This window comes from Tamandua tetradactyla, chromosome 8 (assembly GCF_023851605.1).
Source record: "Tamandua tetradactyla isolate mTamTet1 chromosome 8, mTamTet1.pri, whole genome shotgun sequence".
In the NCBI taxonomy this organism is placed as follows: domain Eukaryota; kingdom Metazoa; phylum Chordata; class Mammalia; order Pilosa; family Myrmecophagidae; genus Tamandua; species Tamandua tetradactyla.
The window spans coordinates 120924214-120950107 of NC_135334.1; the positions used below are offsets into that span (position 1 = coordinate 120924214).

Sequence of the window (25894 nt, forward strand, 5' to 3'; positions counted from 1 at the left end):
AGTTACTTATTTTGGGCAAGCATTATTGCAAACTATGAGGAAAGAGAAATCTTTTTATTCCTTTTTATTCTCAGCCCCTACTGTGGCATAACTAAAAGCCCTAGCACAAACCTAGATTTTGGAGCTGGGCGTTCAGTTTTAATTTTTGGTAGACCCTACTGAAATGTCGTGGTTGATTTTATGACCAAGAGTTTAGTTTATTTTTGAAATATTTTGGTTCTAGGGAGGAAAGAGAACCCTCAACTGATGAGGCCCTATTTTGACACGTTTAGAGACTAGACCAATTCTTTTCTAACAGTGGTTTTTAGGTCAGGGCTCTGGCTCTGGTAAAGTGGTTGTTTAGGGGAGAACATGAACCATGTTTAATCTTCTGTGGGGTGTTTGTTCAGTTGGTAAATGGGGTTGTCAGCTCTGGTCCTAATGCCAGCACATTCATCTGATTTTTCTTGTACAGCATTAGTAATATATGTATTTTTAAAAAAAGCAAATCCAAGGCTTTGAAATATTAGAGGCAAAAGTGGTGTTTTTCACTTTCTCTGCATTTACTAAAATAAATATTGTGGTTAACATGTCTACTGCTGGGAGTATTAGTGTAGGCAGGAATGTCTCCTTCTGCAATTTTTTTTTTAAACTCTCTGGCCCAACCAAATACTTTTTTCTTTTGGTTACACTTTATGTCTAAATTACTAGGTTTGAAGTTTAAATAAATACTTAGACTAGGCAATAGAAATTTCTAGTGAGCTTTCATCAAGCTGGGTTTGAATTCTATTCAGAAAAAAAGCCAGGCCACTGCCTTCCTCCTTCCCCAACTCAACAATTCCCAAACTTGATGGATACCGAGATTATTTGGCTTGGACTCTGGCCTCAGTGCTGAGGGAAGCTGTTACATTGTACAACTTAGATAGGTTTAAATCAGCCTTCTGTTTTAACTGATTTCAGTTTTAAATTTGAATTGATGTTAGGAGCCCTCCAACTTCAAATTGTGTCTTTCATAGCTTTTGATAGGTAGGGTAGGATTATTTGTGTGTGTCAGCATTGATAGCCTAAAAGAAGCAACAGGGAACTAGAAGCAGCAGCAGCTACCTTCCTTATGAGTCGAGCTCTAGGGCTATGGGGACCAACTGTGCAGTAAGCAACTTTGGCACTTCTCAAGTGAGCCCCAGGTTTGGATCTGTGGTTATGTTTGTGACAGTGATTGGCAGAATGAGTTTGAGGTCATTATCAGTCAACTTAAACATTTTATAGCATCTTTGCCAAATTAGAGAAAAATTCTCTCTGCTCATATCTCTCTTGGTATCCAACATGGAGAAAACAGTTAATCAATATACTTTTTTTTTTTAAATCCTTGACACAAGGAATTCCTTTTCTCCTTTGAGCTGTACTAAAGCTCAGACTGCAGTTTTCAGGTCACCTGGCTTAGCTGTTTTGTTTTTTTCCACAAAATTAGCAGTGTATTTGACAAATTGTTTTTTTCAGGTTACTTGTGTGAATGGAAGATGACATTTCTATTTCACCTGCTACAGACTCACAGGATGAAATATAAGATAATGAGGGCATGCTGTTCCACTTAGCATTGAAAAGAGTAAGGAAAAAGAGAACCCACCTAGTCTAAGTAATAGAATTAAGGCCTGCATGAGTGTTTATGTCTGTGTATCTGAGGAGTCACCCCATGTCCTTCTGTCATATGTCTTTGGGTTGCTGGCAGGGTAGTGAAGTTATAGGACTTTATATACAGAATCCATTTATAAAGTGAGAATAATGATATATTTTTGTAACTATATATTATATACCTTTTATATCCCAAGAATAAGAACTGAACCAAGTGCTTTACACATATTATCTCTAGTCTTTAGCATAACCCTGCAAGGAAACTGTATTTATCCCCATATTACATACAAGAAAAATAAAACTCAAATTAGTTGAGTATTTGCCTAAATCACAAAGTTACAAATGGCAGAGCCAAAAATAAACTCTCTCTGGATCCAAAATTCATGCCCTTTGCACTAAGCCACACTATATCTATTTTGATTAACATTTAATAGTAGGAAAATCATCATGCTTTGTCAGTTCTCTGGTTTAAAATGATGTAAGACTATCAGGAACTGAAAAGAGAGACAGAAAAGTAAATGTATTCTTTTGAAAATACTAATGGAAGGAAAAAACTTTTTTGTTTCTTACTTATATTCATCTTTCCTACCTTGTGTTCCCTTCTTCCTCTGTTACTCCAGTCCTTTTTTTTTTTTTAAGATAGCTATTCCAGAGTCAAAATTCCATATCTAGATTATCTGTTTTACAGGCAGAGTGTAATTACAATGCTTATCCTTTGATTGCTGCCCTCTCATCCCTGAACTCCACAGAAGGGTTGCTAAAGTCTAAGAGAATGAGATTTCCTCTTCATGGAAGTCTATTTCATTTGAAAAGGTAAAAACAAGAAACTGGGTATGCCATTTAGAGGCCCACCTTGTGGTAGTGATGGTCCCAAGATAGCTGATGGAAGCTTGTTTGGCCAAAACGAACTTTTGCCTACCCCTAGTACAGGGAAAGATAATTGCATGTCTAACAAAAAGCCATGATTTATTCTGCCTTTCTATCTGTATCCCACATAGTCATTTTTACTTTCATCACACTGTAAAAATTTCCCTCAGCAAATTCAGGGGCAACTTGATTCTTCATGGACATTGTTTGAAGTAATTATTTTGGATATAGGTAGGTGAAGAATGTGAAAAGCTGTCTCTCGACTGAATATGCTGCACACACTCCCCAAGTGAAAAGTTCAAATTTCAACCCGGATAGAAGAATGTTTGAAAAAACAGCTAACCTGTTTTCTGTACATATTATAAAAAAAGAGCTTTCTGATGGTCTTGTGGAATTAATATGACAGCATTTCTATATTCTTTTGTTTCATTAATTAATGTGTTATGTTTTCTTGTTCTGGAGGATTAATAGCAGGGAGTCTGCTTATGTAAAAGTAGTCATGGAAGGTCCAAGCCGGGGATATGCCCCTGCATTGTCATATGGTGTGCCAGATCTAAAATGTACCACTTTACTACCACTATCCAAAGTTCAAAAGCTTCTTTGATTTTGTAATAGCCGCAGACTTTCAAGGGAAAGCAAAGTGAACGTCTATCAAGTGCCAGGCAGTGTGCTGTTAAGTGCACTCACGTTCATCCTTATAGTCACCCACATGAAGATAGTGTTACTTCATCTTCCTCAAAGAAGAAATAGATTCAGTGTGATTGACTTATTCAAGATCACATGGCTAATTAGTGTAGACCTGGGATTTGAAGCTGTTTTGAAGCTGTTTCCAAAGACTACCCTTTCTGAAATATGCTATTGCCTTGTGAAATCCCAAGAACACTGGAGCATCTTGTTTGGTCTCTCATCTGCTGTAAAGTGGAAATCTGACCAAACATAGAAAATTTCAAGTAAAACAGCATGTTGCATTGCTGAAGGCTTTTCATTTCTATCCTAAGAAGTTTAGATCATCAGAAACATCTTGCCTGTTGAATCTAAGTCAATTTCTCTGAACCTACACCCAGCCATTGGGCATGGTTCTAACTCTAGAGCCATGGAGAACAGTTCATTTTTCAGATAACCTTTCTGTTATCCCTATGTTAATGTGTATTAATCAGGGACCAGTTAAGAGACAGAAACCGCACAGTAATTTAAACAGGAAAAGTATAGTATAAAGAATTATTAGCTAGTAACAGGAGATTGGTGCCTTAGGAATAAAGTGAACTGTAAAGATTATAGGAAATAAATTTGGAAGAGCTTCTTCCTCCCCTAGGAAGGAGGAGACTCATTCTTTGTTGGAGAGAGTGTGGCTGTAGGCTACTGGATGGTGAAATTTGCTGGAGATGCCACAGGCCAAGGCTGGCCCCTGGGATACCTACAAAACTCAACAGAAAGCTGTCCAACACTAAGAAACTAGTTTAGAGCCTTGGCGGAGCTCTTGGGAAGCCATTCATGGAGAGAACCTCAGCTGAGTTGCTGGGTGAGCACATCAGCAGAATTTTCCAGGAAGCTGCCTGTAGGGTGCTGTTGGACCCCCCGGAAAGCCGGCTGGGGTGCCCACAGAACCAATTCGGAAGCTGCCTCTTAGGGTGCCACTTAAACTTGCTGGAGGTAAGTGCCACTGGCTGCCTACCTGCTGGCCAAGTACCAAAACAACAAGAAATGAAGAAAGCAGATCAGAACCAGGAAGAATTATCCCTCCTGCATTATCCCTCCAGCACTGTCTTCAGACAAAGCCCTAACTTTGTGCCAGCTGACAAAGGAGAAATTTCATGGATGGGGTCTAGTTCCAGTGTCACAAACAAGGCAGTGAAGGGTGGATTTGAAGCTGAGAGGCAATAAATTGATACACTTAATTTCCTTAATCATACTATAAATCTTATATTCAAGTACTTGTGCTATCTTGATTACTCCTTACAAACTATTTTCCCGTTTGCTGGTTACTTCCCTTATATTGTGGGACCCAATCTGAACACAGAGTCTAGCATGGCAGTTCTCACAGTGTGAACCAGAAACCCCTGGGCATTCCTGAGACCCTGTTAGGGATCCTGCAAAGTCAAAATTATTTTAATAATAATAAGTCATTTTTGCCTTTTTCTAATTCTTTCACAAATATATAGTGGAGTTTTTTAGAGGCTATGTGACATGAGATGACATCATCACTCTGATAGTCAATGGAATGTGTACTTGTGTTTTAAAATTTTCTGTTCTAATTCCTAATAGAAATATATACATTACATATCAGTAACTTTTAAGAGTTGAGAAGGGATCTTGAGACCAAAAATCTTGAGACCCACTGGTCTAGTTGTTAGGGCTTTAATCTCCTTCATTCTAGATATTATAATTTATCCATGTTTTAAAAGATTTGAGGACAGTAGATGTATAACAGGAGTTTTCTTTATCTGGAAGAGGGAATGGGAAGCACGCAAGAATAAGGATGATTGCTGGAAAAAGTTATTGAACTTTTACAGTTTTGTTCCAGAACTAAAGAAATAGAATTTTCAAATTGCAAAGTTCTTTTGGCTTTCGATGTTAAACAGTCTTAGGTTCAAATACTATTCTTATCATTTATCAGCTATGTGACACTAGATAAATTGCTTAATCTCTCTGAGCCTTTCAAATACTATCCTTATCTTTTATTAACTGTGTGACACTGGATGAGTTACTTAATCTCTCTGAGTCTTTAAAATACTACTTTGTAAATAATTTCTTCCCCATAGGATTGTCAGAAAGATTGAATGACATTGCATGTATAAATTTCTGGCATAGACTCATTGCTCAATAAAGTTTCCTTTTTCTCTGCCTATTCCTATTCTTAGAAGAAGAGACTTACCTAAATCCCATGGATAATTCAGCTCTGAAGTCTCCCAGTTCTATGTCCACATTCATTTGTTCTAAAAATTTATTGATGATGTTATTCTGCGTCAGTGAAATTATAACTAACTAGTGTAATTGATTAAAAGGCAGTCATCCAAAGATCACTTCTTTGGTATGTGGTTTGGTCCTTTCCCAAATATGCTTCTTTTGGAGTTGACCACCTTTTTAGGTTCTATGTCATGAGTTTATTGAAGTCTAGATATATTCCTTAACTACAGGATGTCTTATTTGCACACACCTCTTCCAAGACTCTGGGAGGGCCCTAGCAAGTATTGCATGGAACTATTGTAAAATGCAGAAATAAGATATTTTATCTGCAGTCAGTTAAGGCAGCCTTTTTCCTCTCTGACTTTCCCTTTGTCGTACTTCCCCTTGAGTAGGCTGATGGTGGTGTGGCCACAGGCATTTGGGGCTTCGAGACCTACAAAACCAGCTTTCTCCACAATTACATGAGAGACTTTTTGATAGCACTATGATACCTAGCTTTCCTATTCTCGTTCGACAAATGCGTGAAGAACAAACTGCCCTCTTTAAAGAACACCGTGGTCTACAGAGATGGGTACTTTACAAAGAAGTATTCATTTTGTGCTACTCTGTGGCATTTTAAAATAAAGAACCTGTGGTTGAATTGCTTCAATCATTTCAAAATAGAATGGGAAAAAATATAAGGGAAGTCATGGGTTGGTGTTTCTTTGGTATACTAGAAAACCCCCACATAACTGGGCCTCGAAATCTGATATTTACTTTCTAAATTGGTCATAATGAGAAACCAAACCTAGTGAATTGGGTTCATGGAAGAGGGGCTGACAAGGGGATAAAGCATTGAGTTAAGAAAACTGCATTTATTGAGTGTGAAACATCGTTTAGTGGGGGGGTGTGTGTGTGGATTTTAACAGCATTGGTAGCTGCTTGTGATTGCATTCTAGGGATGGGCGCATAGGGGCAGACATCTTCAGCACAGTGGATTGAATTCCTAGCAGAGCTGCAGGCAAGTTTTAAGCAGGGATGTACCTACCTGGAGATATTTTGCAGAGCTAGTGGAGTTCTGATATTAAAACTACGGTCCTGAGATTGAGGCAATTCCAAATCTATTCTTCTTCCTGTTGTTATGATCTCGGCCCAGTCATTGTGCTTCTCTGCCTCTCAGTTGTGAGCCATAGCCAGTCTGTGCATTCTAGTTAAGACAGTGTCGACATGAGTCATGTTGTAAGGGTTTAGAGAGCATAGAAAAATTGTAATATGCAAATCGTTTAAAAATGCATATGTAAGAATCTCCCCCTGCCCACCATGCACATTTGGATTTGATGAGAGCCATAGATGCAAGTTGATCCTTTTATATCATTTGTGATATGAAGCATTCACTACTTTTCTCCTTACCCAAGTTAGGAGACTAATAAATACGTTCTTTTTCTTTTTCTAGATTCTCTGTGGCCCAAAATCCGGGTTCCATTAAAAGTTGTGAGGACTGCTGAAAACAAGTTGAGTAACCGTTTCTTCCCTTATGATGAAATTGAGACAGAGGCTGTTCTGGCTATTGATGATGATATCATTATGCTGACCTCTGATGAGCTACAGTTTGGTTATGAGGTAAGATTTAAAACCAGTGTATTTGCATATTTTCTGCTTATTGCCTATTATTGCTTGTCTTTCCTTAAAAAGGAAAAAGATGCATTATTTTTCATTCTCTAAACTCATAATTTCTGGATTCTTCGTGTAAATTCCAAACACTGTGCCATAAGAGTGTCGATTATGAAGCTGTCCTTTAAAACTTTGGGGAAACCCTATTCTAAAATGACAGCTGTGCCCTCCACTTGTTTTAGGAACTCCCAAGAAGAGTCCAAGGGGACATTTTCAAAAGAGCATATATAGCATTTAGCAAACATTTAATTGCTGACTCCTTGAATAGCATTACCCTGACTCAAGCAGCTGTGCACCACAACAGTAAAAACATAGTACATGAAGAAGCTGGCAACATTGACTAACAGAAAGCAGAACCTGTTGATGGCTTTCTTAGTGAGTTTTAAGTGGAAAGGCTGGCTGCCTGTCTTTAGGGAGAAACATTCTCTATCACCATTCATTCAATACAGCTGATGGATTAGACTGGGTTCAGGGGTTAAGTATGGAGACCGGTAAAGGTCTCCCTAGGGGAAAGTGCCAGAGCTGAGTCTGGTGAAAAGCAATAGGAATTGATGAGTCCTGTCAGGGAGGATGTACGTGAGATACAGACCGGCAGAGACCCAGGGCTGGAGAGGTGTAATGGCAGTATCAGACCTAAACAAAACAGAACACAAATCAATTAGCTGTAGCTGGGCGCAGGAGAAAGTGGTGAAATGTATCTCCTAGCCTGGTCTTTAGTAGAGAGGTAACCATCTTCTTTAGTTGACTCAGGATTTGTTGAATTTGGTGTTCATAAGTCATTCATGAAACTTTATGAAATTAAGAATCTGTGTTTGGTACATATATTTATTGTGCACATTTATTCTCAAACTTTGAAAAAGGCAAATTTTAAGGGGAAGAGATGGGAATCATCACCACCACCAAAAATTAAAGCTTACATTTCCCCAGCTTTGTTTAATACAGCTCTATTTGAGTGTAAATGAAGTTGTTGTTAGGAAATAGGCTCTTATGTTACCTACCTATCATATACTTATTGGCCAATGAAAGGCATGGGAGCAGGTATCAAAACATACATTCATCTTTTTGGATTTATTTTCATTCATAGGAGATGACTTTTACATCATCATATCCAAGGTGTTGGGTGATCCTAGTAACATTCACATTTTTTTTTTAAGCAAATTGCCTACCGTTTCTATAGCCCAAGTCACGGCAAAAAGATGTACCGTTTCTATAGCCAAGTCAACTAGTATTTTCTCTCCTTGTTTGCATATAATGGCTTCAGATTATTCCAGTGGTATTTATTTTGGTGACAAACGAGAAATGGAAAAAAGGGAACATTCAGGATGATCTAGGATGGACAGAGTGCTACCTCTTCAGTATTTTCAGTTAGTTAAAAGTAAGTCTAATAAAAATGGAAATGTGGAATAAGTGATTTACTGGAACCTCTTTTAACACTGAATAATAAATTCAACAACAAAAAAATGTGTTAATGAAGAGAAGTGCAAAACTTAGAGGGACTTAGCTAGACTCTTAATCACTTTCCTCCAATCACCTGTGTTTCCTATAAAGAAAGTACTTCCATATCAAAGGCTTGGGAGCATAAGGTTGCTTCATAATCCATTAGTTGGAATCTTTCCCAGGTGTTTTGAAAGCAACAGTTATCATAACTACCTTATATATTCAACTTATGTTCCTGTCGAAGTCCTGGGTGTTTACATGTATTACTTTTTATCTTTTCTTAACCTACATAGCAGGGATTGTTTTTCTCATTCTATACTGAGATTTAGCAAGGTGAGGTAACTTGACTCAAGTTATACAGCTAAGAAGTGGAAGAGTTGGGATTGATTTAAATCTAAGTTTGTCTGGCACGATAATGTCTTCCTTGAGGATTTTACCCTGAATGACATTTGTTAGAGACCACTGGTCCTAAAAAGTAGTACTTCAAGCTATCAGCATATCATTTGTCCCACGTTGATTACTTTAATGCTAAGGACATCAAAAATATTTTTCAGGCATCCCTGTCATGTTTTAGCATGAATTTATAAAGTTATTTCTTGTCTGGTAATTAACAGTCTGGGCTTCAGGGTTAGGATAGCTCTGGGCCCGAATTTCTTCTCTGTCACTGACAATTTTATGACCATGGGGACAAGGTCTTGATTTATTCTCATATAAATGGAAATAACTATATCTACTTCTTGAAGTTATTATAAGCATTGGATAAAATTATATAGTGCCTACCACATGAAGTGCTTAGCACCTTAGATATGCCACCATAGCTGCTACTGCTCTTATTATTATTATTACTACTATTGTTTTGCGTTGATGATTCTGTTAAGATTTGTTGGAAAAGTTGCCTGTTGTTTACATTCTTAGAAGAGCCATTTCTCTCCTAGAGAGGGTAGCCAGTTTACTGTTTAGTCAGAAGACAGAAGATGATGGTGCTCCTAAATCCTGCTTTTGATGCCAGAGTCTGGAATTGGGGTAGGCTTGCCTGATTGATTAAGTGAATAACTAAATCAGTAAACAAATTTTTGTGCCTTAGACGAGTTAGGTTGGAACCTAGAGCTACTTCTTTGTGGCACTTATTGCATCAAGGGGGCAGAGAGTGAGAAGTACATCTGCATGAACAAGAGGGGCAAGCTCATCGGGAAGCCCAGCGGGAAGAGCAAGGACTGCGTGTTCACCGAGATCGTGCTGGAGAACAACTACACGGCCTTCCAGAACGCGCGGCACGAGGGCTGGTTCATGGCCTTCACGCGGCAGGGGCACCCCCGCCAGGCCTCGCGCAGCCGCCAGAACCAGCGCGAGGCCCACTTCATCAAACGCCTCTACCAGGGCCAGCTGCCCTTCCCCAACCACGCTGAGAGGCAGAAGCAGTTTGAGTTTGTGGGCTCCGCCCCCACCTGGCGGACCAAGTGCACTCGGTGGCCCCAGCCCCTCACGTAGTGGGGGAGGCAGGGGCAGCCGCCCCTCACCGGCCTTCCCACCCTTTCCCCTTCCTAATCCAAAGGCCAGGCTGGATTAATTAATCTTTTCGATTAGACTTTAGGATTGTATCTACTGTGTTAATTCCTACTCATCCTTTAGCATTCATCTCAAATGTTGCTCTCTCAAGGAAGCTTTCAAAAAAACTCCCAGACTAAGTTAGGTTCAGAGCACTCTGTACCTCTTTGCAATTCTGCTTTTTCTTCTAGAATGCAAGTACCATAAGATGGCTGTCTTGTGCATTACTATATCCTCTGTGCCTACCTAGCTCATTGCATTCAGTGGTAACTCATTAAATATTTGATGAATGAATAAATAAATCTCCATAATTATCAGAATGAGATAATTCTGACTTACGTGTCCTTCTACTTGACTGTAATCTATAATCTGGTTCCTGGGGGCCTTAGCATTGTGCCCTGAGTATTATCTGGCCAGGAGTCAGTGCTGATGTGCTGTAAGCCAAAGATTTTAGGACAACCCTGCAGTTAGAAACATTACAAGAAAAATGTAGTGTGCATTTGTCCTCATCAGCCTCTTACGTGTGATGTAGGTACAACTTCAACCAGAAAATCAGTGAAAGGAGATGTGCTTGAGAAATAACAAGTTTTATATGGCAAAATTATCTGAAAATTCTTAAAATATCTCACATTCATGGTTAATTTTTCCCAGCCAATTTAGGAAAAAAAAAGGTTTTTGCTTTGGTTCACTTTCCTCCAGATTATGTTGAAGGAAGTTGAGAAACTATGCTAATGGCCTGACCCAGCAAGTTATTAACAAAGGAATTTGGTATCTCAAGTCCATTTCCCACTGTAAATTTTAGATCAAATAGTTGACTTTGCATTGATAATTATCTGTTTATCTCTCAGATTGACAGATATGGAATCTTGTGGTTCTTTTTGGTTGAACATTTTCTGTGTATATAGACACAATATCCAGCAACTGCAGAACGCATATATTTTCTACTGCACATATGCTGGGCCATAAAAAAGTTTAAGTAAATTTAAAAGGATTGAAATTATATAGAGTATGTTCTCTGATCATAGTAAAATTAGACTGGGAATCAGTAATAACTAAGCTACCTAGAGAAACTCTAAATATTGGAAATTAAGCAAGACACTTCCAAATGATCTGTCATTTAAGGGCTATGCATTCTTGATGGGGCAATATGAACTGTATAGGGGTGAAAATCAGTTCTCGGGGAGAAAATATCTTAGGTATGACATTGGTTTATGACCTTCAACTCTACCCTTCAAAATTTTATTCCTTAGTATTTGTTTGTATTTTTTTCTTTCATTGGTGGTTTCTGGGTATCAAACAAGCAGTATTAACATTGAATTCATGGAAGATACCAAAAATGTATGCAAGATCAGTATTACAAAATTATGAGAAGTAGATGGCTGTGATTGGAAGGTTTTCTTCTTGATTGATTGCTCAATCACAAAACCATATGGCAAGAGGAAGCCTATACTTCCCTACTGACTGTCGTTGGTCTCCTTGTGGATGTTGTCTATTTTTGATCCTCAGTACTTATGTATGTGAGTTAGCCTTTGGGAATTTTTTATTTAAAAAATTTTATTATTTAACTCTACAAAAGTTATTCAACCCATCATTAATTATGTCGAGTGCTGGAAAAGAAAAAATGTCAACAAATTTAATTTGTAGTTCAAAACGTTCCCACAAAGAAAGTTCCTGGCCCAGTTTCCTTTACTGGAAAATTCTACCAAAGACAAGAAAAAAATAATGTTAATTCTACACAAACTATTCCAGGAAATCAAAGAGAAGAGAATATTTTCCAACTCATTTTATGAGGCCAGTATTCCCCTGATATCAAAACAAAGTTGTAAGAATTTCAGAACAGTGTTTTTCATGAACATAGATGGAAAGTTATTAACAAAATAATAATGAATCAGATCCAGCGATATATTAAAAAAGTGTAATACATCATGACAAAATGGTTTTGTCCCATGAATGGAAAGGTGATTTAGCATTCCAAAATCATTGTAATTCATTGTACTGACAGACAGATAGGGAAGAAAAATTACTTGATCATCTCATTAAATGCAAGAGAAGCATTTGATAAAATTCAGCAGCTGTATTAGTTAGGGTTCTCTAGAGAAAGAGAATCAACAGGAATCACTCGCAAATATAAAATTCATTAAAGTGTCTCACGTGACTCACAGAATCCAAAATCCACAGGGCAGGCTGTGAAGCCAACGATTCCAGTAGAGAGTCTGGACCAACTCCACAGGAGAGGCTCGCTAGCCGAAGAAGGAAGAGAGCCTGTTTTGTCTGAGGCCTCCTTAAAAGGCTTCCAGTTATTAGATTAAGCATCACTCATTGCAGAAGACACTCCCCTTGGCTGATTACAAATGGAATCAGCTGTGGATGCAGCTGATGTGGTCATGATTTAATTCTATGCAATGTCATTGCAACAGACAGGCCAGCACTTACCCAACCAGACAAACAGGTACCTCCACTTGGCCAAGTTGACACATGAACCTGACCATGATAGTCCACCCCTTGTCAGCTTGGCAGCTATACGTATCACCTTAAACCATGCCTAATTTCTAAATAAAAAACAATGAAACACACATTTTTTCTTTCACCTAACAATACTCAACTGTCCTGCATGTAACTAGAAACACATTAAATCTCTCCAGAATAGGGTGCAAGTCCTTCGGTAATACTCTTAAACTTAAACTTGGTATCTTACAACTTAAATAGTATAACAGAAACAAAACAGCATCACAGTCCTCATTCCCGTAACTGATCATGTGGTCGTAGTTCCTATTTATCATTACCTTCTTCCACTACCCATTGCGTGTTCCTTTTACCCTTAGCAAGCACTTCAGCTGGCCATGGTTCTTTGCCTGGTAGGTTGAGCCAAACCTTCATTCCTGAAGCTTTAGAGCCATTGGCAGTCCTTCCTGGTTTGGGTTGTTGCAGTTTTCCATTGATTTTAATCACGGGGCACAGCAGTATTAAAAGATGCCCTAGAGGATCTCCTATATTCCAAGAAAACTCTTCTTTACCTCCATTGTATAGTTGCAGTCCTATTTCCCCCTGATAGTCAGGGTCATTTGCCCCAGCCAATAATGTAATCCCCCTCTTGGCTTGTTGATCCAGGGGCATGAGTAGCTCAAAGTGACCAGGTGGCAGTCTTAGATTCCAGTTCAGTGGAATCATTGTTGTTTCTCCTGGTGGAAGCACTCCCCCTTTTGGAACTAAAACCTGTAGACCAGCAGAACTCAGAGTCGCAGGGACAGGAAGCAGAAATTTTCCTAGTGGATCACTAGGGATAATAGTGAGTGGTACCACTCGCATTTCCATCCCTTTATTCCTGGACCTGTGGATCCTGGCTAAGGGAGAAACAGCACCATACAGCGGATGCTGATTCAGAGCATACACAGCTTCCTGGAGAACATTACCCCAGCCCTTCAAGGTATTGCCACCTAGTTGTCTCTGTAATTGAGTTTTCAAAAGGCCATTCCACCGTTCTATCAATCCAGCTGCTTCTGGATGTTGGGGAACATGGTAAGACCAGAGAATTCCATGAGCATGTGCCCTTTTCCCGCACTTCATTTGCTGTGAAGTGTGTTCCTTGATCAGAAGCAATGCTGTGTAGAATACCATGACAATGGATAAGGCATTCTGTAAGCCCACGGATGGTAGTTTTGGCAGAAGTATTGTGTGCAGGGAAAGCAAACCCATATCCAGAGTATGTGTCTATTCCAGTTAGAGCAAATTGCTGCCCCTTCCTTGAAGGGAGTGGTCCAATGTAATCAACCTGCCACCATGTAGCTGGCTAGTCACTTCAGGGAATGGTGCCATATCAGGGGCTGAGTGTGGGTCTCTGCTGCTGGCAGATTGGGCACTCAGCAATGGCTGTAGCCAAGTCAGCCTTGGTGAGTGGAAGTCCATGTTGCTGAGCCCATGCGTAACCTCCGCCCTTACCACCATGACAGCTTTGTTCATGAGCTTACTGGGCAGTGACAGGAGTTGCTGGGGATAGAGGCTGACTGGTATCCACAGAACGGGTCATCTTATCCACTTGATTATTAAAACCTTCCTCTGCTGAAGTCACCCTCTGGTGCACATTCACATGGGACACATATATGTTCATGTTTTTAGCCCACTCAGAAAGGTCTATCCACATACCCCTTCCCCAGACCTCTTTGTCACCAGTTTTCCAATTATGGTCTTTCCAAGTCCCTGACCATCCAGCCAAACCATTAGCAACAGCCCATGATCAGCACACAAATACACCTCCGGCTAGTTTTCCTTCCAAGCAAAATGAACAACCAGGTGCACTGCTCGAAGTTCTGCCCACTGGGAGGATTTCCCCTCACCACTGTCCTTCAGGGACACCCCAGAAAGGGGTTGTAGTGCTGCAGCTGTCCACTTTTGGGTGGTACCTGCATATCGTGCTGAACCATCTGTAAACCAGGTCTGAGTTTTCTCTTCCTCAGTCAATTCACTGTAAGGAACTCCCCATGAAGCCATAGCTGTGGTCTGAGAAAGAGAAGGTAAAATGGCAGGAGTAGAGACCATGGACATTTGGGCCACTTCCTCATGTAACTTACTTGTACCTTCAGGACCTGCTCTGGCCCTATCTCGTATATACCATTTCCATTTTACAATAGAGTGCTGCTGTGCATGCCCAGCTTTATGGCTTGGTGGGTCACATAGCACCCAGCTCGTGATAGGCAACTCAGGTCTCATGGTATCTTGGTGGCCCATAGTTAAGCATTCAGTCTCTGCTATGGCCCAGTAGCAGGCCAAAAGCTGTTTCTCAAAGGAGAGTAGTTATCTGCCACAGATGGTAAGGCTTTGCTCCAAAATCCTAAGGGTCTGTGTTGTGATTCTCCTACAGGGGCCTGCCAAAGGCTCCAGACAGCATCTCTATTTGCCACTGACACTTACAGCACCATTGGATCTGCTGGATCATATGGCCCAAGTGGCAGAACAGCTTGCACAGCAGCCTGGACCTGTTGCAGAACCTCCTCTTGTTCAGGTCCCCACTCAAATTAGCAGCTTTTCTGGTCACTCGATAAATGGGTTGGAGTAGCACATTATCCAGCACATATCCACATATAAATGAGAAATATGCTGTCGCCAAAATCCAAAGAGACTAACTAGGCATTGTGTCTCTTTTGGGTCATAGGAGGTGCCAGATGCGGCAACTTATCCTTCACCTTCGAAGGGATATCTCGACATGCCCCACACCACTGGACATCTAGAAATTCATTGAGGCAGAGACCCCTGTATTTTTGTTGGATTTATCTCGCGTCCTCTGACACGCAAATGCCTTACCAATAAGTCTAGAGTAGTTGCTACGTCTTGCTCACTAGGTCCAATCAATATGATATCATCAATATAATGGACCAGTGTGATGTCTTGTGGGAGGAAGAAATGATCAAGGTCCCTGCGGACAAGATTATCACATAAGGCCGGAGAGTTGATATACCCCTGAGGTAGGAAGTGAAAGTATATTGCTGACCTTGCCAGCTGAAAGCAAACTGTTTCTGGTGGTCCTTACTAATAGCTATTGAGAAAAAAGCATTTGCCAGATCAATAGCTGCATATCAGGTACCGGGGGATGTATTGATTGGCTCAAGCAACGATACCCCATCTGGAATAGCAACTGCAATTGGAGTTACCATCTGGTTGAGCTTATGATAATCCACTGTCATCCTCCAAGACCCATCCATTTTCTGCACAGGCCAAATAGAAGAGTTGAATGGGAATGTGGTGGGAATAACCACCCCTGCATCCTTCAAGTCCTTAAGAGTGGCAGTAATCTCTGCAATCCCTCCAGGAATCCACTATTGCTTCTGATTTACTATTTTCTTAAGTAGGGGCAGTTCTAGTGGCTTCCACTTGGCCCTTCACACCATAATAGCCCTCTGCATGAGTTAGAGAGCCAGTGTAGAGATTCTGCCAGTTGCTCAGTATGTCTATGCCAGTTCTGGAACTGGGGAAATAACTACAGGATGGGTCCAGGGGCCCACTGGACCCACTGTGAGATGGACCTGAGCTAAAACTCCATTGATCACCTGGCCTCCATAAGCCCCCACTCTGACTGGTGGACCAGAGTGATGTTTTGGGTCCCCTGGAATTAATGTCACTTCTGAACCAGTGTCTAATAATCCCAAAAATATCTGATCATTTTCTTTTCCCCAATGCACAGTTACCCTGGTAAAAGGCTGTCAGTCTCCTTGGGGAAGGCTTGGAGGAAGATTAACAGTATAAATTTGTGGCAGTGTAACAGGGTTCTCCCCCAAAGGGACCTGGCCTCCCCTTCATTCAAGGGGCTCCGGGTCTGTAAACTGTCTCAAGTCTGGAAATTCATTAACGGGCCATGACTCTGTGTTTTCGTAATTTTGTAGACTTCTATTCCTTGACCTAAACTCTTGTTTATACAGCTCGAACAAGAATTTAGTAGACTGCCCTTCTATTGTATTTTTAGGTACCCTGTGATTTACTAGCCAATACCACAAATCTCTGCGAGTCATATAATTTTGACTCCTGCTTTGAGTTTGCTGTCTATTATAATAGCCATGTCTACTGTCTTTGGCAATTAAGTGCTGCCACCTGGCTTCTGCCAACTCGGGATCCTGTCATCCCCATTGTGTTTAAGGATTCCAGCCTAGTGACAGCAGTTCCTACAGTAATATCTGACCTACAGAGCTGTGCAACTACAGAGCTCTTGAGGGATGAAGGCGCTAGTCTCACAAATTTATTTCTCAATTGTTCTGGTAAAAGGTGCATCCTCTGGACATTCCTGGGGTGTAATAGCAGACTTTGTATGATGAATCCACTCTGACATTCCAATCTCTCTAAGCCTCTGCATCCCCGCATCTACATTATACCAGGGCAGTTCTGGCATTTCAGTCTCAGGTAATGTAGGCCACCTTTTGATCCATGTTTCAACCAACCATCCACACAAACTGTTAATACCTTTTCTAACCCCTCGAACTATAACATTGAATGTAGAATCTCTGCTTAGATGGGCCCATATCAATAAATTCAGTCTGATCCAGCTTTGTATTCCTCCCACCATTATCCCATACCCTTAAAATCCATTGTCACACATATTCCCAATTTCTGTCTATATAAATTGGAAAACTTACATAGTTCTTTTGGAGTATAGCATACCTCCTCATGTGTGATACTTTGTACCTCACCTTTAGGGGTCTGTTGGGACTTTAGTTGTAGGTCTGAAAGAAATGAGGGGTGGTGGGGGTGGGTCATGAAAAGAATTAGAAATATCTTCCAAGCCATTTGCTTCAGGGCATTCATTTTCAGTTTCATCTGGTGAAACAGGATTGATCACTCTGGGGTTAATCCTTTCAGGAGGAGGTTGGGTGGCCAATTCCTCAAGGCAGGCTGGAGGTGGGGCGGCTGTGTCCTCAGGGCAGACTATTACATGGTTATCTAGAGAAGACTCAGCATCACGTAGGGTTTCACCCTCACCCCCAACATCATTATCAATCCAAATGTCACCATCCCATTTTTCAGGGTCCCACTCCTTTCCAATCAGTGCCCCCACTTTAATGGCAGACACCATGCAACATTGAGATTTCAGTTTAACTTGTAAAGTTGCTACTCAAGCAATAAGATTCTGAGTCTGATTTTCAGAGCTCTCAAGTCTACGGCTATAGGAAATAAGATTTTCCTTCAGGATACTCATAAAAACTTCTGCATCTGTCAGACGGCACTTAAGCTTCTCGTTTGAAGCCTTAAGCCCATCCCTTTCACTTCTTAATGTATCCAGTGTATCTAACAACAACCAGCCAACATTTCTATACCTCTTATTTCCACAAAACTCCGTAAAGGTGTCAAATACATTATCCCCCAGAGCCTGGCTTCATACAAGCAAAGCATTAGGTGAATCGAATGGTGATATTTTGACTATCTCTTTTGCCAACTCACTCCATGGATTGGGAGTGTCATTCTGATTATGGGAATCAGAGTCCTTAGTGTCTTTGAGTCCAGTCAGAGTAGAAAACCATTCATAAAAACCTATTTTTTAAGATTCTGTTTCTTAAGATCCCACTCCTGGTACCTTGTTGTATTAGTTCGGATTCTCTAGCAAAACAGAATCAACAGGGAACACTTGCAAATATAAAATTCATAACAGTGTGTCACGTGACCATGGGAACACAGAGTCCAAAATCCGCAGGGCAAACTGTGACGCTGACGATTTCATTAGAGAATCTGGACGAACTTCACAGAAGAGGCTCACCCGCCAAAGCAAGAAGAGTACCTATCTCTTCTGAATCCTCCTTAAAAGGTTTCCAGTGATTAGATTAGGCATTACTCATTGCAGAATATACCTCCCTTGGTTGATGACAAATGGAATCAGCTGTGGATACAGCTGATGTGATCATGATTTAATTCCATGAAATGTTGTCATTGCAGCAGACAGGCCAGCACTTGCCCAACCAGACGAACAGGTACCACCACTTGGCCAAGTTGACACATGAACTTGACCATGACAGCAGTGATTCATGATTTAAAGAAAATTCTTATCAAATTGAAAGAAACTCCCTCAGTCTGATAAAGAGCATCTTCAAAAAAAATGCAAAAAAACAACCATAGCTAACATCATACTTGTTGGTGAAAGACAGACTATTCCTGCTCTAAGATCTTGAACGAGGCAATGATGTATGGTTGTATACTTCAATTCAGCATTATGCTGAAGGTCCTAGCCTATGCAATAAGGCAAGAAAATGAAGTAAAGGGCATACAAATTTGGAAAGAATGATGTACATTTCTCTTTATTCCCAGGCAGGATCGTCTGTCTGCACATCTAAGATGAAGGCCACCTGTTCATATAGTTATTTAAATTTAAATTAATTAAACTTAATTTAAAGCTCAGTGTCTCAGTTGCAGTAGCCACATTTTAAGTGCTCAGTGTGGCTAGTGGCTTTCTTTTTGTACAGTATATATATAGAACTCTTTGGTTTTATTGAACAGTTCTGACTGGTAGAGAAAGTCGAAGGAAACTATGCAAATGTTACTAGAATAAGTTTATTTAGCAAGGTCATAAGGTACAATGTCAGTACGCAGGAATCAGTAGAAATATTTCTGTATACTGTCAGAATGTCAGAAATTGAAATTTTAAGATACAGTGTTATAACTGCATCAAAAAATGGGTGGGCCACAGTGGCTCAGCAAGCAGGGTTCTTGCCTGCCATGCTGGAGACCCAGGTTTGATTCCTGGTGCCTGCCCAGGTTAAAAAAAAAAAATTATAATTGCATCAAAAATTTGAAGCACTGAGGGACAAATAAGACAGTAGAGGTGAAAGACTGGTACATTGCAAATTACGAACTTCTTTAATTTGAAAGAACTTAAAGAAGACTTAATTAAAAGGAGAAAATACCATGTTTATGGGTCAAAAAAGTCATTATTGTAAAGATGTCAATTCCCCAAATTGATCTTTAGATAGAATGTAATCCCAGTCAAAATCCCAGCAGGCTTTTTTTATTTTAATTTAATTGAAAAACTGTTTCTAAAATTCATAGGAAAATTCAGTGAACCTCAAATAACCAAATCAAGTCTGAAAAGAAGAAACAAAATATTCAGGATACAATCCAGAATTACTCATCATACCAAGAACCAGGAAAACTGAACTTTAATGAGAGAAGATAATCAACAGATGCCAACTCAGGATGACACAAATTTTGGAATTATCTGACAAGGATTTTAAAACAGCCATCATAAACATATTACATTAAGCAATTACACACAGTGTTGAACAAATGGAAAAGTCACAACAAAAAAATAGAAGGTATAAAGAACCAATGGAAATTTCAGAACTGAGAAATTCTGAAATTTCCACATACAGTGCCCGAAATGAAAAGTTTATTCCTTATTGAAATGGGCTCAGTGAGAGAATGTAGGTAACACAAAAGAATCAGTGAACCTAAAGATACATTGGTAAGAATGATCCAGTCTGAACAGCAGAGAGAAAATGATTGAATTAAGTGAACAAAGCCTCAGGGACAGAGCCTCAGGGACCTGTGGGGCAATCATAAAAGATTTAACATTTGTGACTCCAGAGTCTCCCAGGAGGAGAAGAGAAAAATACAGAACAGAAAAAAAATATTTAAAGAAATAATACCTGAAACTTTCAAATATGGCAGAAGAAAACTTACAGGTCCAAGAAGCTGAATGAACCCCTGTGGTAGTTGGATTCAGCTGTCAACTTGCCCAGGTGAAGGCACCTAGTTCTGTTGCTGTGGACATGAGCCAATGGTATATGAACCTTATCTGTTGCTGATTACATCTGCAGTTGGCTAGGAGGAGTGCCTGCTGCAATGAATGACGTTTGACTTAATTGGCTGGTACTTAAATGGGAGAGCGCTACTTAGCACAGCCCAAGCAGCTCAGCATACCTCATCTCAGCACTCACAGCTCAGCCCAGGCCTTTGGAGGTTCAGAAAGGAATCGCCCAGGGGAAAGACTTTAGAACCCAGAGGCCTGGAGAGAAGGCCAGCAGAGATCGCTTTGTGCCTTCCCACGTAAGAAAGAACCTCAGTTGAAAGCTGCCTTTCCTCTGAAGAACTATACATTAACTAAATAAATCCCCTTTTATTGAAAGCCAATCCATCTCTGGTGTGTTGCATTCTTGCAGCTAGCAAACTAAACAACCCCATCCACCCCAAAAATAAATGATAAAGTTAACCATAATGATAATTCTTATATTGAATAATAATTGGGAAAAAAGAAAGAAAAATAAATTTGCCTATATATACCAAAGTGTATGGAGAAAATAGACATGGCTGCATTGTACTTACCTTTGTAACTTGGTCACTAGAATATAATTGATATTTATAACTTTCTTCTTCCAGGATCCATCCACGCTCCCTTCTTCGCAGTTTCATATTTATTACAGATTCAGTTTTTTCAATGGCTCGAATACTAATGCTTCTTCTTGTGTTCATTTTGATAAGCCATGTTTTTCAAGCGCTGCTCATTTCATCTTAACTGCAAAATGGCTTGGTATAAAGTTATTCATAGTACTCTTATCATGGTTTAAAGTATGTAGGATTTGTAATGATGTGCCTTTTTCATTCTTGATATTGGAAAATTTTATTTTCTCTTTCTTGCTCAGTCTTGCTAGAGGTTTATCAATGTCATAATCTTTTCAAATAATCAATTTTTGATTTTGTTGCCCCTTCTCTGTTTTATATTTGTTTTGTATTTCGTTAATTCCTGTTCTTTCTTTATTAATTTCTCCTCCTACTTTCTCTGAATTTAATTTCCTGTTGTTTTTCCAGCCTTTTGAGATGATAGCTTAAGTCATTGTTCTCATTCTTATATAGACATTTACAACTGTTAATATAGCTTTAATCACTGCTTCACGTACACTCCCAGGTTTTTATGTGTCATATTTTTATTGTCCTTAAGTTCAGAATATTTTATAATATCCATTGTAATTTCCTTGAGCCATAGGTTATTTTAGAAGTTTATTGTTTAATTGCCAAACATTTGCCAGATTTTAAAGTTATTTTTTTCTTATTGATTTGTGTTTTGATTCTTTTGGCTGTAAAATAGACTCTGTATGATTTTATTATTTTGAAATTTGTTAAGACTATGTGGCCCAGTAAGCGCTTTATTTTGGTAAATATTCTTTGTGTATCTGAACAGAGTGTACAGCCTGCAGTTGTGGATTTAATGTCCTTTATTTTATTAATTTGGTAATGTTGGTTACCTTAACACCTTGAGTTTTAACATGATTAAAATATCCCCTGCTTGTTCCTCTCTGATATAAACATCGTTCTTCTGTTATTTTCTATAGCCTTTATTATTTCTGTAGTAGTTAAATTCGTTATCCTAGTTTAAATTTTAAAATAGCTTAAACACGGTTTTTAATATGTGGGAATCAAGGAGAAACCATGCCACAGACCCTTTTCCACTGTGGTTCCAAATAATTTTTAGAGGAATCTGTAGATACAGGAGAGTCTTCTTCCTACTTGGGAATTTTTCGGAAACATGAAGCCAGCAGTCTTCCAGCATTAGAGTGGTTTTCCTAGTTCTGCCTGGAGTCAGAAGAATAGAAATCCTTTTGGATGCAATGATTTTAAGAGATCAGAGATGCAGTCAAACCTATAAGATGTAATTCCATGTGAAAAAGTGTGTCTTCTTTATATGAAGTATCAAATTTCTTCACTTTCCTAAGAAACACAGAAAGGTTGCATGTGTGAGGAGGATGCAGGGATATTTGGAGGCAATGGCCAATTGCATGTTGGAATTTGAAAGAAGATGATTTACATCTTCTTGAAAGAAGAGAATACAGCAGTTATTTCAGTGGAGAACAGCCAGAACAGAGTGTGGTGAATCAGGAACTAGCTTGTTCATGTTTCTGATGAACTCCTCTTCTGGGGCATAACATGAAGCCTCGGCACCAGAGTTCCAATAGGTTTTTTCACAAATGCTAGGATTTTTGAAGGTGGTACTTTTGTTCTAGGGTTGAAACAGTTGGTTTACAGACACCATTTCAAAACCACAGGCTCCATTATTTGCTTAAGGGGCACAACAGAAACTAAGAGCCAGCTTACCAAGTGCACACTTGCCAAAGTTATGAGGAGAAAATTTGGGCCTTCTATAAAAATTAAGAGATATAAGATGAATGATGGGGAGAAAATCTACCTAGAATATTTGCTTGAACATTGGTGATGAACTCTAGAATCCCTTTCCAGAAAGAAGTTTTTAAAGCTACACCAATGCTTTCTTGAGCCTTTGTCAAACCAAGGCACAAGAAGCTATTGTCACCACTGTACATAGGGTACATAAACAAGGCTGCTTGCAGTATATGTGACTCGCTCTGATTGGCTAATAAGATCGGCGTCTCTATGTACCTATAACCCAGTCCTAGCACCCCAGTTGGGAAGCTCCATTTTTAAAGAAACACTGTGTCAGAACAATAAAGGGACTTTAGAGATCATCCTGGCATTCCATGCTTTATAGCTGAGGAGACTGGAGTGTGAAGAGGTTAAGTTCCTTTTTTTTTAAGGTGTCAGATGTGTGTTGAAGGTCCACTCTAACAATTTCTTGGAAACGACAGGCTAGACCATGTAGGAAAGGCCTTTTTTTCTTAGGGTCTGTGACTTGAACACACAGCCATTTGGATTTAAGACCTAATACTGGGTATCATTATTGATTTAATTGGGAGAAAACCCAGGGGTCATTTGACTGTTTGAATGAGTTGGTTGTGTTCCCTGTTGGATGCCAAAGAGCTTTGGGAAATGTAACATTCCCTCTCCAGCCCTGAAATCGGGAACTGAAGAGTGATCTTCTCTGGCCCTGCGTGTTTCTGACTTGTTTGACAAGCTCTAGTGAGCTACCAGATGTGGAATTCTTTGAGCCTAGGATAATTTATTTATCTGTTTATGTATTTTACCAGGAAAGTATCTGTTGGATTCTTGATACTCATTTGCAAGGAACTCCTGGGGGAGCAGTAGCAGTGTATAGTGTTACTCGAGTGTTTGATTTTTTTTTCCAAGACTGTCTGCTTTTATTTCAGACCTAAATAGTTAGGAAATAAAATGCAACTTGTTCCTCCTCCCCTCCACTCCCCTCCTCTGCCTTTAGGAGACAGTTTAAAACATGTGCAGAAAATGAACCATGCAGACTTGGCCGACTGTATGAACCAATGAATTTATTTTTCCTCTCATACTTTGATCCTCATTTCCAACCATAAAAATTATTAGTAGCACTTACATGTTGAGCATTTTTCACCTGAGAGATGTGAAATGTGCTTGACTAATAATACTGGTTATAAAATCAAGACTTCACATGGGAATGGGGAGTCATTAAGAGTAACTATATGTTGTTAGGCATAGAAAATGCTGAAGTTTTTTTTGTTTTTTTTTTTTTTTTATTGCCTGAATATCTTGTTAGATCATAGAGGCTGTTCTAACCTCTTGGGCACTAATAAATTATGAGCATTTTTAATACTATTTTGTTCATAACTCCTGAAGCTCAAAGCAAGTATATACTCTCAAAAGATCGTAGGAGAATAACTTATGTCTCATTCTTAGAAGACAGGAAAAGAGCATGGAATACACTTTTTCACAAATATTTCCTGGTCTGTGAAGCTCTAAGAAGAAAGGAATCAGAGTGAGAATGAGTTCAGTTTGTGTGGTAGCACAGGGGAATTTGTGCTAAATTCCTTTAAACAAAATTTTCGTTTTGATTAACAGAAGCTAGGTTGGTGTGATGGTTGGTTTCAGGTGTCAGCTGGTCCAGGAGATAGTACCCACTTGTCTGGTCAGGTGAGTATTGGCCTAGCCATTACTGCAAGGATATTTCGTGTCTGGGTGATGAACCAGAAGGTTGGTTTAGTAAATTATCAGTCAGTTGATTGAATCTGTGACTGATCACATCTAAGATCAATTAAGGGTGTGTCTTCCACAAACAAGAGAATCCAGTCCATTGGATTTCATCCAGTCGGTTGAAGACTTTTAAGGGAGCAGAGAGAACTTTCACTTCTTCAGCCTCTCCATGGAGTTCGTCTATCCCCTTCATTGGAGTTGCCAGCCTTGCAGCCTGCCCTATGAATTTTGGAGTCTTGCATTCTCATGGTTGCGTGAGACCCTTTTATATATCTCATGTGTGCAGATAGTTCCTGTTGGTTCTGTTTCTCTAGAGGACCCTAATAACTACTACAGTTGGTTAGGCAATGAAGAACCAATTGATGGACAGGCTACGAGCTTATCTGAAAAGTTTTAAATTAGTACACAGTAAAGTATTTTAGGTTGGTAGAGAGGTCCATGGTAAAAGCAGTTAGGTCACAAGATGAATTTGAGATGACAGGAACTGAAGACAGGGAAAGTATGCTAGCTAGTGGTAATGGATAATCTGTAACTTGGTGTTTCAGTGGATTAAAAGAACCAAGGAGAAGGAAAAGACAAGCTTACCCATAGCTCAGAGTTAATTTGTGAGAAGGGAGTTGGCTAATTGAAGAAATTACAGAGCTGAGACTCTATATAACAGTTATATATTAAAAGAATTAGTAAAATTTAAAGCTGTCTGAAGTACGCACCCAGGGAGAAGGAAGAGATGTCTATATAATCTGTGATTCTAAACAAACTATCCCATTTTTTTCTCCTCGTGCTAGAAGAACTTAAAGGTGGAAGCAATCATAGAATTAGACTTTGTAATAACCTCCCTTAAAAGCTAACAGAACTAGAAAGTAGGCTATAGGCTATCTGTGTCCTTCTGTCACCTCCATCTACTAGCCTTCTGCCTGCGAAGCCGGCACAGATATGGGGCCTGGAGAACAGGTCAGTATGAAACCAGTCTTTGACTAGGCCTAAAGGTGGTTTCTCAGAGACTTGTGCTTATGATCCTTTTGGTGAGAAAATAACTACTTCCTCCCTAGCTTTAAATTGCCCTCCCTCCCTCACCCCTGACTGCTAAATCTAAAAATGAGCCCAGTGTTTTTGGGAATCTAAAGAGGGTCTCTGTGGAAGCGTGGTTTTCTTTATGGTACATGAAACCACCTGTCTCATCCTACCATGGGCCCTACGGTAGGCTTACCTAAGGTTGAACTTCTCTGGGGCAATGGATAGTAGCAGAGACTAATAAAAGGGAGCATCCCTAAAGAAGAGAGAACCGAAATACCAGGTGCAGATCTGCGGTGGAGGTATAAGCTAAGTACTGCAAGTAATTCAGCCTTCAGTGAGAATGAACACTTTTCCATTCCTTGACTTATTGTGCCTTCTGGCACAGTGAGGTGACCTTAAAGACTGGAAATTCAAGTATTTCCTTCTCTTATCTGGATGAGGGATAGTAGCAGGAGTCCACTAGAAATCACATCCAGGAGTTTGTCAGCCTGGCTGCTGGTGTGTTGCAGGCACTGGGGCTCACAGTAGGCTGGGCCATGTC

General features: G+C 39.7%; 1 protein-coding gene and 1 pseudogene across 1 annotated transcript in view; both read left to right on the forward strand.

Annotated features, from left to right (window-relative positions):
• EXT2 (exostosin glycosyltransferase 2) overlaps positions 1-25894 on the forward strand; it is a 249891-nt gene that overhangs the window by 197930 nt on the left and 26067 nt on the right. The window contains exon 11 of the mRNA XM_077114465.1: positions 6812-6978. Coding sequence (XP_076970580.1) covers positions 6812-6978 — 167 coding nt within the window. The remainder of the gene's footprint in view (positions 1-6811; positions 6979-25894) is intronic.
• LOC143644896 (fibroblast growth factor 17 pseudogene) lies at positions 6985-12819 on the forward strand (annotated as a pseudogene).